This window comes from Acyrthosiphon pisum, chromosome X (genome assembly GCF_005508785.2).
Source record: "Acyrthosiphon pisum isolate AL4f chromosome X, pea_aphid_22Mar2018_4r6ur, whole genome shotgun sequence".
Classification (NCBI taxonomy): Eukaryota; Metazoa; Arthropoda; class Insecta; order Hemiptera; family Aphididae; genus Acyrthosiphon; species Acyrthosiphon pisum.
Window position 1 is genome coordinate 117,886,073 of NC_042493.1, and position 19,382 is coordinate 117,905,454.

A 19,382-nucleotide genomic window follows, 5' to 3' on the forward strand; every position below is an offset into this window, starting at 1 on the left:
GATGGAGGGACCGCGGTCGTGTTCTATTCTTTCAGACGGCATACAAAGACGTCTGAAAAATGTTGGTTTAAATATTGTTATAATATTTTTATAATTTTTACAATTTTATAACTGACAATATATTTTATATATTTTTGAATGTAACATGAATAATAATTAATAATAATAATTATTATGATATATTATCCATATAATATTAATAAAAAAAATTAGTATCGATATTTTCTTTCGATTAAATACCAAGTAAATGTATAGATATAGGTTTATAGGTTCCAACTTTTAAACGTTCCCCCCAAAACGTCAAGCCTTATCTCCAATCCATATCACAAATCCTAAAATTTCTTCTTACAACTGTCGCGACTTTTATAATTCAAACGACTTTTACTCCAAATTTGGTACCCACTCTCAGCGAGTCCAACAGGCCTCGAGTTTCACTTGGATCCATCACTTTTATATTATAGGTCTATGCTTACTTCTACGCTTTTTACGAGTAAGTTGGTCACACTATTAGAGTCGAGTCAGCGTCTCGCGGCTTGTAGGCGTGGCTTTCCGATCCCCATTAAGATTTTTGTGTATACTATATTCCTGAATATAGCAGCTTGCCCGGCGGCCGATTGAGGCAATTTTATTTGGTGTAAATTATACGGTAAAATTTATTTGGTGTCTGTGCGCAGTGTTTTATAATTTTGTAACCGATTTCATCTTTCGTTACGTTTATAATAATAAATTGTAATTATTAAATATCAGTCGTCTTATTGCTTCGCTTTTTAAAGTGTTTACATTTTTTTCGCACGCGTTTTATATGATTAATTGAACAGCAGTAGTGATCGAACAGCGGCCATTGAAATGTCGCAAAGGGCATCGAGAAAAGGCGACGTGGCCAGGAATACTCCGCAACCGAAGGAAACAGCCAGTACGACCAACAGCGAGAAGAGCAGGAGAACGGAAACATTGAGCCCCACCAGGTTCAGTCGTATTCAGGAAAAACACGAGCTACAGAATTTGAATAACCGTTTGGCCGCTTACATTGACCGCGTCAAGTACTTGGAAACCGAAAACTCCAAATTGACCCAAGAACTCCATTCTTTGGAAGAGGTGACAACCCGGGAGGTGTCCAACGTCAAGTTATTATTTGAGTCTGAGCTTGAAGATCTAAGAAATGCATTGGACCGTGAAGCTAAACTAAAGAGCTGCATTGAGTTAGAGTCTAGGCGTAAAACTTTAGAAGTCGAAAAGCTCAAAATAAAGTAAGTACCACGACAAATTGTAATAAATTTAATGTTAATTTTAAATACATTTATACATAATATTAAAAGTTATTATGGTACCTATTGGAGTGAAAAATCATAATTGCATACTGTATATTATATAGGTATGTTTGTTATATATTTATAATTATAGTAATTTCTAGTTGAGTAGAATATATATTGAACAAACAGCTTTTAAAAGTATATCATGCTTTATTTATCATTGTTATAGATTTTTCACTTATATACCAAGTACCTATAACATGATGTTAAACTTAGTTATTAAATTCGATTGTGCGCTACTTCTAACGCTGTTGTTTAAACGTAGTACTCTATTTTTATTCTAAATTGTTTTTTTAATTTTCTTATTGAAATTGGTAGTTTGTAATTTGTACTGATTTGACATTTAGTCTCAGTGTTTTATACTGATTTAATTAGCACCAAATAGGTTGTAGGTAGCGACAAAATAATGATAATTTGCACTAGGCTAACTATACACTTCTAGTAGGTAAGTACCTATTTTGCTACATTAGGTGTAGGTGTATTATAGCAACACTAAGTTAATCGATCACTGTTGCTTATTTAACTAAAAATGTTATGTATAAATAATAATTATTCCCCGATAATAGCAAATCAAATATTTTTATGAAGCTATTTATAATTTATGTTATTTAAAATGTATTATTAAAACATTTATTGAGAATTGAATTGAATCTATTCATTGGAATTTGTAATTTATATTTATATTGTTATTATATTTCAGGCTCGATAATGCTACAAAAGAACTGAAAGAAACTTCAGCATATGTAGCTCGATTTAATGAATTAAATTCTAAATTTGGTGAAACTTTGATCGACAATAAGAATTTAAAAGACGCTAATAAGGCAAGTATTATTTATTTGATGATATCTTTGAATGTTGAAAACTAAAAAAATAATGAGAAGGCAGCAGTTAGGCTATTGCAATACAATAGAATCCGCTTAATTAACTGGGGCACCAGTTTATTAGGACAACCGCTTAATTGGGATAATTCTTATGATTGTAGTTTAAATGTTTACCACTTATCTGGGCCACAAAACCGGATAATTGAGACATTTTTATATCCTTATTCTAAGCCTATAAGTGCTTTGGAGTCTGTGAAGACTGCATTCATGAATCTTCAACAATCAGTGATAAGAAATAAATAATAAAAGAAAGTATTATTAATTACTTTTTGTTTCCAAAACTTAAATAAATATGTACTTTTGTATATAAATTCTTATAGTTTTATACTTAAATTATACACGTTACACATATTACATATTTATTATGTTACAAAAATATTCTTCTATATTATGTACTAATAAGTAGGCAAATATCCACCAATAAATTTTTATGTTCCATCTTTTATTTTGGATTATTGGGAGAAAAAAAAACACAACCAATTTGTCACAATAAAGCGAAGTCTACTCTATTATTAAATAAGGTATTATTAAGCAAGGATTGATTTTTCTAAAAAAATTCAAGTTGAGCAATAGGTATATTTCTAGAGTTTAGTACTCAATATTTTCCAAGTACAAAATTGCTCGTGTATTTGAAGTTTGTGTAGTACACAGATTAGTTTTATTAATAACGTGTTAGTTTAATAAGTATTTGGTAAGTATAGAAAATTAGGTTTCAAGATATTTATAAATTATAGTTATTTTTTTATCTATTTTTGCAATAAAATGATAAGTAAATTCAAGTACTTGATTCAAATTGAATTAATTTGATTACCTATTTGATGTAAATCAAGTAAAGTACTCTAAATAGAGTTTTTGTACAACTTATTAAATCATGGGATAATTTAGTAATAGATATTTAGCATGATTAGGTTTCTACATTTCTAAATAGTCACTTACTTCTAGTTAAGCATTGTTGGAACAGCTTAACAACATTATTGGGTTATCAACTTGCAACTAATAATTTCCACTATGTCTCATTTTTATTTTGTTGTTACAGTTAATTATAATAAAAGTTAGTATAATTTAGTCATAGTTTAAATTATTTGATCTGTATTTTCTTACAGAAATTGACCAAAGAATTAACATTAGAGAAGAAAACTTTTAAGGATAATCAAAAAATATTAGAAGAAGAAATTTTACAAAGAGTTACAATTGAAAACAAATTACAGAGCACGATGGAAAATTTCAAATTTAAAGAAGAGGTAAAGTTAATGCATATTTAATTATATTTTATTGCAATAGTTCTGCATATTATGTTTTTTTATAGGTTCATAAACAACAGCTCGATGATTCAAGAACTAGCCGCCGTACTGAAGTTATTGGACGTTTAGTTAATGAATATGAAGATAAATTACAATCCGAATTACAAATATTACGACAACAAGCTGAAGAAGATGTCAAACAAAACAAAAAAGAAATTTCTGATTTGTTTGATAGCAAGGTATAATTAGTATTTTAATAAAAATATTAAATAATACCCATAATTAATAAATATTTAACAAAAAATTGGATATTTAGTTTCAAAATTTAGAAAATGAATTGCAACGCAAAAAAAAAGCTCTGGAAGCAGCTCAAGAAGATATAAATATGGCCAATTCGCGTGTTAATGAATTAAATCAACAAATAAATGATTTGTTGTCCTCAAATAATGATTATTTGGTATATATACACTTATTTTATTTTATTAAATTTTAATCTAAAAAATAATAAAATAATTTTTTGTTTAGAGGAAAATTACCGATATAGAACGATCTAAAGAACTTGAAAGAACTAAATATATATCGGAAATTCAAGGACTTGATCAAGAATTAACAGCAATGCAAGATGATATGTCCCAGAAAGTACAAGAATATCAAGACTTAATGGATATAAAAGTGGCACTGGATATGGAAATTAGTGCTTATCGAAAATTAATAGAGAGTGAAGAAAGGAGGTTGAGTATTACTCCAAATACTTCTGTGGTTGGCAGTCCCAGAGGCAAAAAAAGAAAATATGGTGATGATGAAACAGACTTGTTCCATCAACCAGTAAGTAGTAAAAACTATTTTACCTAATATGTATTAAATTAAAGTTTTCTAACAAAAATATAGGTAGGTATTGAAAAAAATACATTTTTTACAAAAATACACTTGTGATAATACATATAATAATAAAAAACAATTGATATTATAATAATTTTATATTAGGTAAATCATGTAAAATAGTCAACTTTTAGACGTTTAAGATAGGCCCAATGGTGTCATAGTAATATTAACTCCCTGTCAGGCCCGTCCTTAGGGGAAGGGAGCGAGCAGGGCCCAGGCCCTGGGCCTCGAGCATTTTACTTAAATTTGGAGACCTATCATTTGAAAAAAGTGGTAAAATTGGTTTTCGCCCTGGGCCTTGCCAATCCTAAGGACGGCCCTGCTTCCTGTCCATAATTCAATGAATCGAACATATTTTCAAACTATAAAAAAATAAAATTAAAAGTTCCGTTCCATTAAAAATGACAAGTTGGGATATTTTTATGAATATGAAACAAAAATATATTTACCATGGGTTTTCATGATACCTCAATTTTGTGTAATCTATAAAGAAAAAAATGTTTGTTTAAAAATAATTAAAATTTAACATGTGGGTCCAAAAAATAAGTGGATAAAATTTGAATAATGCTGACATATTTATCGTGAACATAAAAAGAAGATGTTATTTTTTATGACCAAAATAAGATGAACAAACCATCTGGATTGAAACATTCTTTTCCTATGAACTATATTATAGAAGAATATTTTTAGAAATGTTATAGTTATTGAAAATATAAACATCTATTTGTTCCTCTTATTTATTTATTTAAATATGGCTCACCCATAGTTTTACTTTGAACATAGATCATAAATTAATAATTTAAATGTGTAAGGATTTGTGACTTAATTTGAATATTTTTTTTGAACTATTCATTTATTTTTGAATGATATGTGGTATGTGGATTGAATATTGTACCTACTTTATTTTTGAGCAATATAAAAATTAATTAAAATATGTGATTATAAAATTATGAATTGGTTTATTATTGTTATAATGTTAAATATATTTTTAGGGTGATCCTCAATCTACCAACAAATGTGTTATCATGTGAAGATATTCACTCAATATTTTAGTATAAGAACAGTCCAAAAAATTGATTTTTAATTGTCATTAATTTTTTATGAATGTGTGAATTATTTTTTTATACTAATATTTATTATTATTATTATTATTATTATTATTGTTTTTGTTTTTTTTTTTTTTTTGTACTTTGCTTTATTCACTATTAAATGATCTATACAAAATTTAATATAAATATTTTACTTAATTACTGATTAAATTAGAAAAAAAAAAATGAAATAGAATATTTGATCCCATTTTAGATTGTTTAAAGTAAAAAATAAATTATTTCGTGACTACCTATTTATACATACATTAAATTGTACTTAATAAATATAATATTACTGTGATATTAAGTCAAACGCTCATTTATGTTAAACTTTACATAATGTTGTAAAACGATCATGTACAATGAACTAATAATTTATGATTTGAATATTACCATTAATAATAATAAATAACTGTTATTTAAACATCTACAAAAATTAATCCTAGTAGTTTAATTAAAAATAATACTTTCCTTATAAAGTTAGTAAAACTTTTTTGCAATTAATATTATATAGGCGGAATGAGTTCTGTTTACTGATTCGTGGGCTCTTATACTTATTTTATATATGAAAAAACAGCACTCATGTAGAATAGAATTTACCATAATAGTAAACTATTAAGTTTGAAATATTTTTTGCAGGTTTTATTAATATTAGTTCCAAAATAATTTCCTACTAATGTAAGGCCAAAGTTATATTTTTACTGTGACAGCTAGAAACATTTTTTTTCAATACCGACTAGTATTTGAACTAATACCATAGCTATCTTCTCTTTAAAAAACATTGTAATAGACCTATTAGGCATGACAAAATAAATTTTTTTGTCATGCTATTAGCATTTGTATACAATTTCGATTTCTCTAAAGCTACTAGTCCATTAGTAAAATAATATGATAAGAAATAATAAAGATAGAAATATTACAACATTTTTCAAATAATTTATTGTTTTGGCCAAATCACACAGTTGTTTAACCTGGTAACAGCGTAAACCATGGTATCTGGTGATATCGGTCACGGTATGCGTGTGGAGATTATCAGTTATCACTTATCATCAGAAATTCAGAATTTCTACTGGTCGAAAGCACATTTTCCTATAATCGTACTTCGAGTTTCGTTATTCGGGAGTGCCGATAAACAAATATGTATAATGATATTATAATAATAGTATTACAATAATATTATATCTATTGTATTGTACAAGATAGTTGTAGCACCTATATTCCATTGAAAGCGGAACTTGAGGAAATCGGAGGAACGCCAACAGGTTAGATCATTTGAACTTGAAGCATTCATTATTACCGGTTTACCATTACTGTTTGTTTTCAAGAGGACGTCGCACTCGCATGTTTTGTCTCCGTATTACACACGTACGGCATAGGAAAAACGTTTTGGCTTTTACGAAAAAAGTTCTTAAGACTCTGTCAAACAGAATGCGTTAAAGCGGTAAATGGCTCGTCGGCGTGGTGCATTCACGCGCGTGTGAATAACGCCGCGTTGTAACAAATTACAAAATCGCGTGACGTGAAAATAACGCTTTCTGTTTGACAGAGCCTTTATTGTTTCAAAATCCATTATTATTTGTGTTTTTCAAACTTAAATTTTTTGAAATTCCGATAACGAAAAAATAAAAACTTGCACAGCCAAAGTCCCCCTTTGTACATGGTGAAAATTTCGTTTCTTAGTTATGACTAGCGTTCTCGGTTCTTTCCCGCACAAAACAGTTTTTGCTATGTTGTACATTTGTAAGACGAAGAGACACATGCGGGTGCGACGTCTTCTTAATTTTAGTTGTTAGACATTAGATAATAATTTATATATTTAGTTTTTTTGGTGTTCATTACGCTTCTTGCATTAGGCGAATCCTGCCTTTTGAATTTTGTATGTATACTTGATATTTTCCTTTTAGCATTACCAGCGCCGTCCTGGTGAGAAGAATATACATCGCCTCATTGGACGGTTTATTTTTTTGTTTTCGTATTGTCGTGTCATTTTTTTAAAAGGTAAGTTTTTATTATTTTATTGTATAATATAAATTTAATTAATACATATTCTGATATTTATTACTCATATAAAACTTTGCGTTTAGGAATTTTTATTAAATGTTTAACTTATAATTGACAGGTTGGACAATATGAGACGGGGCACAATTAAACAAATTTTCTTTTTGTCTTATTCTCTTAAAATGCCCTCTTAATGCCCTCGATGTCAGCGCACTGTTCGTTTTCTCTCTCTGAATGACATATTGATTTGTCTAAATATTGTCTCAAAAAAATTTAAACATCATTCAAATTCACAACATTTTTTGTTTACTTTGAAAGTCGAATACAAAGTCAAATAATTATAAAATATAAAATCGATATGTGTCATTCCCTCAAAAATATTATTCTCTTTTTGTTTATCTTTTTTGTAATTGGTGACTTTACTCTAAGATTACTTAAACGCATACAAAAAATGATTTTGCGTAAATGTGTTTTGTCTATGTTATGTGTGGCCAGAGAGAGAAAAAAAATAGGGCGCTGACAAACTCTAAAGTACTAGTTAAGACCAAGCGGCAGAATTCATCGGTAACTAAAGAAGTCCTGTCAGTTATATTTATCAGACATTTTAAAAACGGCCCTTAAGGGTGCTACAGCAGGTTTTGTCAAAAATCAAAACTAATGTAGAGTTGACCAATCTACACATTAATATTGTTTGTTACAATGTTTTTCAATATATTTAAATTCCGTATGATAAAATAAAACTTAAGTGGACTGGAGGGGGCTCCAGTCAATGAAAAAAAAGTGACCTATAAGACCTATAAGCTAGACAAAACTGGAAGAATTTGGTTTGACAGATTTTAATTTTGAAAACGGATTATAATTGATCAACAAGTTTACTAAGGAATGATCGAGGTGATTTGGGATATTCCAATTATTATTCTTAGTGTCATAATGAATAATATAAATACAAAAATATTATATTTTTATTCTTGAATTTCACAATAATTATTGTAATTATAAATGTGTTTTTAGTTTTTTACTATATGGCTTGAAATTTAAATTCAATTTTTTGATTTTAATTTCAAGTTTGCTTATCGGTGATAGTTTTTTCTGATTTAAATTTAAAATAATGTATTTTTTTACTATTTTTTCATATAATATTATTAACCATTTACAACAATAATTATAATTGATTTTGAAATGACCTTTTTAGTTTTAAGGCATTCAAATCCTGGGATTAATATACAATTTACAATGCAAAATACAAGGCTAATAACAGAATTCAGGAGATGTAAACCAGTCAAATCATATAAAAAATCATCTTTTGTTGATATTTATGAAGTATTGCAATCTCTACGAAAGTAAGTGGTAAGTGATTTAAACTGATCGATAAATATTAAAAACAAATTTTTGTCTTTAGTGATGAAGTTTTTTGTGATGTTAAACTTGTAACAGAAGATGATAACAATATAATATTCGCACATAAAGTAGTATTAGCATCGGCTAGTCCTTACTTCCATGCTATGTTCACAAAATTTGCAGAACGGAATCTTGATCTTGTTGTTATAAGAGACATAAACCCAACCGCTTTACTGCTCTTAGTAAAGTTCATTTATTCTGGGCAAATTATGATCACTGAAGAAAACGTCCAAGTAATAATAGATAAAGTTTGATTTAACTATAGAAAACTAAATTATTTAAATTGTATATTGTTTATTTTTTAAGATTTTGTTTTCAACTTCAAATTTCTTGCAGTTAGAAGAAGTAACAGAGGCGTGTTGTGAGTTTTTACTGACTCAACTCTGCACTGCAAATTGTATCGATTTATACGCAATAGCTGATTTACTTAGCTGTACGGAATTGTTGACAAGTTCAGAACGATATATTCAAAAATACTTTTCGTACGAAATATTATTTATTATTATGATAATATAATGATATTATTTATAATAATTATGATAATATTATAAATTTTATTTATTATTGTTATTATATTTTGATCCTCAGAGAAGTCTAATATGTAATATGAAGTCTAATTAATTTATTTATTGTTTTAGGTATTTGAAAGTGTTATTCGTTGGGTAAAACATGAATTGGATTCAAGAAAATGTGTTTTACCCCAATTGATGAAATATGTACGTTTACCATTAATATCGAAGAATTACATATTAGATAAAGTAGTTGAGGAACCCCTTATTAAAAATTGTTTTAAATGTAAGTTTTTCTTTAAATATACTTTTACTATGAATTAATTTATATTTTATAATATATTTATTTATATTGATAATTTATTAAGGTAAAGATTTCATAAATGAAGCTTTAAATTTTCAAATACTCAAGGCAGAAGAGTATTGCGGTATTCCGCAAAACATCCGGCACAAACCTAGATATGGAGATAAAGTATAATTTTGTTATCATTTATTTCTCTTTCCAATATATTTAACATTTTAATATTAAAAAGGTTATATTAGTTGTTGGTGGAATGAATACTGACGCAAGTAAGAGTATAGAATGGTATGACCCAAAAACGGACCAGTGGCAGTATGGACCAGAAATGATTACAAGCCCTGAAGGAGCTGGTCTAGCCTTAGTGAAAGATAATTTAGTCTTTGCTGTAGGTGGTTTTGATAAAGATGATTATGAATCTCTTAGGTCTGTTGCTGTGCTAGATGTTTCTTCAGAATCACCTTGTTGGAAACCAATGGTTGACATGATAGTTAAAAGACAATATCCAGTAGTTGGTGTAATAAAAGATTATCTATATGCCGTATGTAATTTTGTAATATAATTAATATTTCTTTCTTTCTGTTATGAAGTAGTTAAAAATAAATTATATAATACATTTTAGGTTGGCGGATTTAATAATGTTGATGGAGATGTATATAGTGCAGAAATGTTTGACTACAATACTCAAGAATGGCATATGATATCTGGTTTGCCTTCTATAAGATCTTATTTTGGGGGTGCTGTCCTGAATAATCTTTTATATGTGGTAATCTATTATTTTTTTATATGATATTAAGTATGTATTATATAATATATTTGTTATAATAATAATAGTAAGTGGAGTAAATTAAATTCTCATGAGAAAGAATAACAAAATAAAATATTTCGTTTTGTGATTCTTTATGAGCTTCTGGATGATTGCTTAGTTATGTAGCTTTAGCAACTCTGTGCACTTCTGGATGACGCAGCTGATATGTTGCCAATGTAATACTATTAAATTCTGGAGGGTTCTCTTGATATCTTTTTACTGCATCATGATTGCCTTGGGGATTGGTTGCTTTGTACACTTTTCTTTGGTCGCTTCGGGTTCTATATGTATATCTAGATTGGTAGAAGACATAATTGCTAAAATGAGATAAGAAACAAAAAGTTGTATCATACATAAGCACTAAAATCGTAGGTACTTGTGTGCCATGGTTAATAGATATTATATAACAGATATTAAATTTAGAACTATATCGTTAAAAACTCCAAATGTTTAATCTTAATCGACAAATGTATAATCTGATAAATAATTGTACGATAGAAGAAATACCTGGATGGTGAAATAAATTGTGTAGAATATGTGTAAAAAGTGTAAAGAAATCAATCATTTTATTAAATTTATAATTTATTATTGACATTTTTTTTTTTTATAAAATCTCAACCGATGTATTAAATTTATATTGATTTGCATAATTGCATGTATATCATAATTTATGATTTATTAATTTTATAATATGATATAATTCTTATAAGACAGCAATTTTCATATAACTACTTATATAAAATATTTATTTTGGCGCAAATGATATGTCATTTTTGCATCTTTAGCGCTTATGTCATATAATGGGTATAACAGGTATAAAATATTAGATTGGCGCTTATGACCTACAAATTTTGTCGCAAATGATAGGTAATTTTTGTACCTTTGGCGCTTATGTCATATAGCCATCTAGACAGTAGGATTGACCATTTCACGTAGGTACATAATCCTTATCAGTGGAGACATTGTCACCATTTGAATTGTAAGCCATATGTAGTAATACAGTTATTCCAATTATCAGAAACAATTTTACTTCAGATCTCCAGGATTCGTTCTTGAGTGTTAAACCAATAAAATAAGATTGAATGTAAAAGGCATGCACCAGCACCAATAATTGGTATATCTATATGAGGTGTCAACATTTCATCGACAAAAAACTCTTCAATCGATGACATTTTTTACAAAATATCTGAACAATTACATTGAATAGGCACATTTTTAAATAATTAGCCAAGAAACCGAATAAGAAACGCTATAATTCAATCCAAATGAAAGAAAATTGTTATAATAATATACCAACTATAATCAATAAAGATATTATAAAATAATAATGGTTATCATGGAAATAATACTAATAACAATATACTAGCAATAATAAAGTGCATTGTATACATACATAGATATACAGCTAAAATTTTGTTCTTTACTGATTTTAACCCCTAACAATCAAAATTTTGCAAAATCCATTCTTAGTGCACAGTGAAATTATAATATTCATCAACAATATAGTTCTAATAGGTTCGGAGTTGTTATGAATCAGTCACTCAGGACAGTCTCGTTTATATACAAAAATTGTCATACTATGTCAAGATTGATTTTTAATTTATAATAATTTTGAACTTGTGTCATATTTAATTTGATATGCTAATTTATGATACATGTTTGTAATCAAAAATAATAATATTATATTTATTAATTTATTTTATTTTATAGGTAGGAGGATGTGGTCAATCATTACAGGATTTAGACACTGTCGAATGTTATGATCCCAGTCTTGATACATGGAAACCAGTTGCAAAAATGTCTGTTTGTCGCAGTGGTGTCGGAGTAGGAGTTTTAGACGGTGTACTGTATGCTGTAGGTGGTCATGATGGATTTAACCACCTTAGTAGTGTTGAAGCATACAGACCAAGTACAGGAGTTTGGACTTCTATAACAGATATGCATTTGCCTCGAAGATATGCTGGTATATCTTGTTGTTTAATAATTCTAAATTATTGTAACAAAATGTTTGTCAATATATGAATTAATTTAAGTTAAATTTTCAATATAGGAGTAGTTACTTTAGACGGTTTATTGTATGTCGTCGGTGGATATGACTACTCTTCCTTTTTGTATTCTACAGAATGTTACAACCCACAAACCAATTCTTGGACCATAGTCACAGCGTTAATGAACGATGAACGGATTCAATCAGGAGTAGTAGCCATTAATAGACCAAGACATTTTACAACTTGTTAGCAATCATAATTTTTTTTTTGATACAATTTATTAATGTTTTATTATATTGTATTATAGTATCTTAATTGATTTTCCATTAATTTTTTAGTTTTGGTTTATAACTAGATAAAAGTATATAGTATGTTTAATATCTATTTTACTTTTCCATTGTTAAAAATTGAACATTTAAATTAAGGTTTATCATAATTCATAAGTAGTTAATACTGTAACTAACGATTATAACTCAACAAATATATACCTAAACACAATTTTCTTCCTAGATATTTTTAATCCAAATTAGAATGAAATTAGAGGGGTAATTATTTATTATTTTAAAAAAATTAAACTGGAATAAACCCAATAACAGTTTTTATAGTTATTAGTATACTAGAACTTAAATCTATTTATGTAGACTGAATGACAGTACAAATAAATATCTCAAAAACAATAAAACAATAATAATGGGTAATATAATTACAAAAATCATCAAAAGTATGAAAATTAAATAATAGTAGACTGATTGACAGTACAAATAATCACAAAAACAATAAAACAATAATAGAAATAATATTAATATCTAAGATAATAATAATAATAATAATAATAATAATAATAATAATAATAATAATAATAATAATAAATTATATAAAGAATAAAACTATGCATAATGGGTAATAATTACAAAAACCATCAAAAGTATGAAAATTAAATAAATCAGCCAGGGTGTCATTAACTAATTTCATTAAACTATTTGTCTTTTGAAATAGAATGTAAAACGATTTTGTGGAACTAGTTTGACATTGAGGAACATTTAAAATTTAAGTAACTGAGTAAATCAGGATAGTCTATAAGGCCATTTACTATTTTATATAGAAACTTCAAATCAATTTTTTTCTCCTTTCAGCTTGACTAGTCATATTTGGACAGTTTTTAAGAGAAAGGACTTAAGTCAATTTTGACTTTTTCAGTTTATACATTAATTCTGCGTGAAATTTCAAGCCTCGTTGAATGGTACCACTGTAGATGTCTAAATTCGCAACTTCTAGCCTGGCTAGCAAAAAATTATTGTGGATTTACACTGTATATATTTTTTTCAATAAAAAGACTTATTAGGAGCCTTAGGTCTATACAGTATTAAGGATTTTTGATCAAGTAAAAAGTATTATACCGAAATGTATTTTGAAAAAAATGTGGAAAAAATTTTTTAAAATTTAAATGGTTATAATTAGTACCTAAGTCACTAACTATAACTTATTTTAATGACAAAGGGCATAAGTCATATAAAATTTCAAGCAATAGGTTTTAAGTCATGATGCGAAAGGGCATGAGTCTTATCAAATTACATGCACTAGGTCTTGAGTCATTATAATTTGAAGAAAATAAATAAAAACTAAAATATAGTTAATAGTACAATAACAAAACACTGATTAAACATGATTATGAATAAAAAATTTAAAAACATTGAAAATTTACAAATTTATAATGTTTTTGTGTCTCCTGAAAAGTATCAATTTTTGACTTAAGTCCTTTCTCTTAAAAACCGTTCATTTAATTTGATTAATTTAAATTCACATATTTTTGGTCCTCAAACTGTATGCGCTTAATATTCAAAATGTACCAAATATGCATTGTAATATCCCAAGCCTACTTAATAATACGTGTTGTGTAAAGTATTTGTTGTCCAGGAAGCAACATGCCAAGGAAGGTGCTATTTCACCCTAGACTCTCCTCTGGATACAACCCCTAGTAGGTACATGAAATTTTGACTGAATGTTTATATTAACATTTTCTATACACCATAACATTTTCCAGATATTGTAACTTATTTTGAGCTGTTTTAAGGACATTTTAAATTTCCATTTTTTTTAGTTTTTTTTTCTATGAACATCAATACAATAAAATTTTATTTGTTGGTTAAAAAAGCTTGATAACTTAATAGAAGGCTTCTAGTGTATTGTTTCAAAGGCAGATGAAAAAAATTAAAAATCCATACTCACATTTTTTTTTTATAAGCATTTAAAGTTCAAATATTGACAAAATATTCTGGATCTAGAATTGTCTTATCTGTTCTCATATTTTGAAATGGTTCAATTACAATATTTATAATAATTTTGACTTCCCTTTTGTAACCGTTTGGGATTGTAGTATTGTACTGAGTATGTCTATAACTCCTAACAAATCTCTTAAAACAATTACTAAAATTATAAATTGCAGACATTTTGTCTTTTAAGATTAAATTATAATCTAATAATAATATAATTGAATCAGAATGAAAGTTATGAAATTTAAATAAATTACAATGATTTCTTAAAAATTAAAATTATATTATGAAAACTAGACATTTTAAATTATAATATTCTTAGGAATGTATATATATAAATGTGACAACACCAGAGTCCATGAGCGATTTCCAGCAGCTGTTGTGTAAACACTCTCATCGTATTTACAGTTATTACTTATCCTTCGATCGAAAAAAAAGTATTTTGAAAATGGTAAATATAATACAGTATAGTCTGATATAGCGTTGCATTTTATTATTATAATTTATAAGTATATTACTATAATTTAGTAACTACACTAACTACACTACTCCCACTACACGAGGGATTGGAAAAACATTACCCACGACAGTGGTATATGTAAATATACTACCCAGGTCCCTGTGTTAGCCTAATTTTATTTTTATATGAAAAAACTAAATAATAAGTACCTTGTTTTTCAATATTAATATAGAAATATTATTAGATAAGTTTACTGCATTCGGACATAGGTACCTAACTAATTTAAAAATAATGCAAAATACAAAATACAGCAAAGAACTAGGTACCCTCAAAATTGAAAATCGAAGAATTTTTAAAAAAACGGCTACATGCTGACAGACACAAAAATTAAAAATTAAATAAAACACATAAAATATCATTGCGAGATCACTAAAATCATCACTCCATTCAGAATCTAAAATTTCCAATAATATTATTGTATTTATTAAATTAAATTATAGCAACTATATGGTCCGGACATAGGTCGCGTCTGACGCAGCCATGCTGTTCCACTGTTTGACGCTGTAACGTAGCTTAATAGCAAGACGGAATGGACCGAAAACTTCTGATGTAAGATTGCATTATGAAGTCTGGTCATGCCTGTTCTAATTTTGAAAGGGTAATTACATACCTATTAATTGGCTATTATTCACGAGTGTAATAAAGATTTAATATCATACGACTTTCTCTAATTGCAATTTATTCAAAAACGACTATCCGCGTAGATATAGGTACTTGACATTTTCACCAAATGTTTATATTATAATTTTCTGTACCTACATGGTAAAATTTTCAAAATATTCAAACTTTTTTTTAGCTAATTATAACCATTTTAATTTTTTAATTTTTTCCACATATTTTTCAAAATATATTTCGGTATAATACTTTTCACTTGATCAAAAATCCGTAGGCGAGCACTTACTTTGTCTTATACCAATAAATGACAATATTATATTATTATTTTAATATATATATTTTTTTTACTAAGATGCTTTAGGGATATTATTTTGTTCCGAGGATTTTAAAGTCTAATAACTTTTTATATAGGTATTACTTATTTAGGTATCTATGTCTCATATAATCTAATGACTACCACAGTCAATATAACTTGTTATAAAAGATTAAACAATATTAAAAACTTTACTTTTAATAATATTATTTTTCAAATTTTATGGATGCACTTGTAAAGTTTTAAATTCAATAGGTAGGTATATAAATAACATTTACAAAGATTATTAATCAATTGAGTGCAAAATAAAAGCTAAACAGTTTGCAAGGGTTTCGGTTTTATTTATACCTATTATTGCATATTTTAATACATATTTCAAATATCAATTATACGTAGTACCTACCTACTAGTACATATGTACAGTTCAACAGTTTTAACTTGTACGAAACAATACTCTCCAATCCAAAAGTTGTAGAAAATGGAACGTTATTGACGATAATACTATGATGGTCTAGTAATATTATAAGTGATAACAACATATTATAAGGTATAGTATCTATGTTTAATATGCATATTTTATTAGTGCTTATACCCATACTAATATTTACCAATACCTACACCACTGTTTAAAGTAGAATACGTTATAAAAAAAGGTGGGTAAGTGGACGTCACTCTACTGTACAGTAGGTTACAAGTGGGTAACTGTAATGGATGGTGTTAAATTTGAATTCAATGATATACCTAATATCATTGTATTAGAAAAACGATTCTGAGCGAAAACATTCAGTCAGCCTATGATATTACTAAGTATATTAATTGATGATATTATTGTGAATAAAGTAATTTATATATAACCTATTTACGTAGGACCATGTTTTAAATTTTTAATCCTTAGCTATAAAAGTTGAACATTTTATACATGTTTAGCTAAAAATAATTCTTAAATTTTAAATTTGATATATATTGTAAAAATTTGAACTTTAAATGCTTATAAAAAAAATGTGTGCCTATGTATTTTCAATGTTTTTCAAATGCTATTGTAACAATATATCTGCAGGAGCCTTGCATTATTAGTATAATAAGTTATACGTATAATAAGTATTATAAGTTCATATAAATCTGGTCTTTACTTTATTACACACAAATGCTTTTTCAACTCTTTCCTGATTATGATTATTTAAGAAAATTTTTATTTTTTTAAATATATTTAATTGATCATATATATTAATAGACATTAAAAAAAAAAATAATAATAAATATAAAAAGAATACCTTCGCTCATATATACTATATTATAGTAACCTTATTTCAATCTAAACTTTAAAATATTAGAATTATCCTAAAATGTTTATCTGACATAATATTATGTTTAATGCGTACCTAACAATATTTTACAGAAATTTTCTCTGGAATCTCTTTATAGAGTATAATTAAAATAATAAATGTTTATAATTTATAAATCAATTGTTATTAATCTTTTTATTATCAAATAATATAGGCAAAGATGAAAAAAAAGCGATTGTATGGTTTAAGAATTTTCTAATTATGCATCTTCTACATACCTACTAATAATCACACTGTGAGACGGGCGCAATAAGCACATGCAATCAACTTTTCGAGTAAACCGTTAAAGTGCAGTTACTTTTTATAGGTTCGAGTGTTCATCCGTCGAGGTGATACACAAAAATTATCGTAATAAAATTATTAGATAATAAATTATGAATTTGTTTTTATCAGTTTCACGTCGTCAAATCTTCCTCATTTATTATATAATTCGTCCCACGATGTGTATATTTTAGCTAGGGCTCGGATTTAAATGCTCTAAAAACGATTAAAAAATGCTCTTAAAAATAACCGAAATTTGTCTCAATAATTCCCTTAAAAAAGTTGCAATAATTTTTTTGGTAGCCACACTTCTTTGCAAACGCGGATAGGAAAACGGTGGTTTAGTTTTCGAAAATGTTAACTGTTCACACAATAATTAAAACACTAAATATCAAAGTTAGAAACTCACGGTAGATAAAAAATATACTTGAAATAAATGCGACCTCGATCTATACCTCCAGCTGACCAATTAGTTGTTATTTGTTTAAGTTCTAATAAGAAACTACAAGCGATAATAATGACTGGTGAAGTTATCGATTTCGTACATATAAATAACGAATGACATCTGGTTCGAAAGAAAAATTCATAAAAACTATCAAAGCATAAAGCATGGTTGAAATATACAAGGTTATTGCATACCTACATAACCCTTCTCAATCAAATATTTGTCATTTTGATGATAAAAACAAAAATGGCAGCGTAAAGGGAGCCAATAATAATCAAGTATATAATATTATATGCGCGGGATTTAAAATTTGTTAGCTATTGACAGCGTATTTGGGTGATAAAAAAATTGATATTTGTGATGTTCCTTTACGCAGCCATTTTATTTCCTATGATAATAATCCGACTCGATATGCAATAACCTGTATATTTTAACCATAGCAAAAATTATGAAAACAATATAATATTATCTTGATAAAATATTTTTAATTTCCTGATTTGCACTAAAAGTTCGTACGATGAATATATGCACTCAAAATTAATAAAATGACATGGAAACGCTAAAAAATTAAGCAAAATAAAAGTCTCCCTCCCCCCTTTTAAGTATCTGTTCTATACGAAACGAATATTATGAAATGCGCATTGTCCTAGAGCACAAAAAAAAAAAAAAAAAACAAAAAAAAAATGCACTTTGAGTTGAAATCTGGGACCTAATTATAACGTTATATTATAGCTACGGAGTGTTTTATTCGAACCCACGTGTTAAAAAACATCGATTTGATTAAAATAATATATTAAACTTTGAGCTAAAGTTATTGTTGCGCAACGAGAACACACTATAATCTTACGCTCCTGACGTATTTGATTTATTCGATTATGCATTGGTATAGAGGCAAACCGTGAAATTTATTAGAGTTTAACAGTAAAATCAACATAGATTCAATTAAATTGGTATATTAGTATGTTTATGATTTTTAACTAAAACTTAATATGCACGCGTTGTTCAACAACAGTAATTATTATTTATTATTAATACTTAGTATAGGTAAGGCTCTACATATCATGGGTATGCTATGTCACCATTTTGCGACTCATTTATCAATGAAAAAATAATGAAATAAAGGGGGAGAAATTCATATTCACATAATATTATTAGTCGCAAAATGGCAGCGTAGCATACCTGTATCTATAGGGCCCTAGTCAGTGTTGGGTAGT

The 19,382-nt window shown here is 27.4% G+C and overlaps 2 protein-coding genes across 2 annotated transcripts in view; both read left to right on the top strand.

The window, feature by feature from the left end:
* Positions 1-5,345, top strand: part of LOC107884095 (lamin Dm0-like) — a 9,425-nt gene extending 4,080 nt beyond the window's left edge. Inside the window, exons 4-10 of the mRNA XM_016805567.2 lie at positions 819-1,247; positions 2,011-2,131; positions 3,295-3,432; positions 3,498-3,671; positions 3,749-3,889; positions 3,958-4,257; positions 5,307-5,345. Of these exons, the coding sequence (XP_016661056.2) occupies positions 819-1,247; positions 2,011-2,131; positions 3,295-3,432; positions 3,498-3,671; positions 3,749-3,889; positions 3,958-4,257; positions 5,307-5,345 (1,342 nt within the window). The remainder of the gene's footprint in view (positions 1-818; positions 1,248-2,010; positions 2,132-3,294; positions 3,433-3,497; positions 3,672-3,748; positions 3,890-3,957; positions 4,258-5,306) is intronic.
* A 1,046-nt stretch (positions 5,346-6,391) lies between these two features.
* On the top strand, positions 6,392-12,661 carry LOC100164726 (kelch-like protein 2). Its single transcript, XM_029485456.1, has 10 exons — positions 6,392-6,416; positions 8,593-8,740; positions 8,800-9,031; positions 9,105-9,143; positions 9,437-9,593; positions 9,676-9,779; positions 9,841-10,146; positions 10,228-10,371; positions 12,124-12,376; positions 12,464-12,661. The coding sequence occupies exons 1-10, from the start codon at positions 6,392-6,394 to the stop codon at positions 12,649-12,651; spliced, it is 1,596 nt and encodes a 531-aa protein (XP_029341316.1). The 3' UTR covers positions 12,652-12,661.
* The last annotated feature ends 6,721 nt before the right edge of the window (positions 12,662-19,382 follow it).

Excerpts from the sequence above, each read along its gene's own strand:
- LOC100164726 (XM_029485456.1), top strand. The coding sequence starts at position 6,392 with ATGGTATCTGGTGATATCGGTCACG. Across the intron at positions 9,780-9,840 it reads AACCTAGATATGGAGATAAA|GTTATATTAGTTGTTGGTGG; the intron begins GTATAATTTTGT and ends AATATTAAAAAG. Across the intron at positions 12,377-12,463 it reads TTTGCCTCGAAGATATGCTG|GAGTAGTTACTTTAGACGGT; the intron begins GTATATCTTGTT and ends TTTTCAATATAG.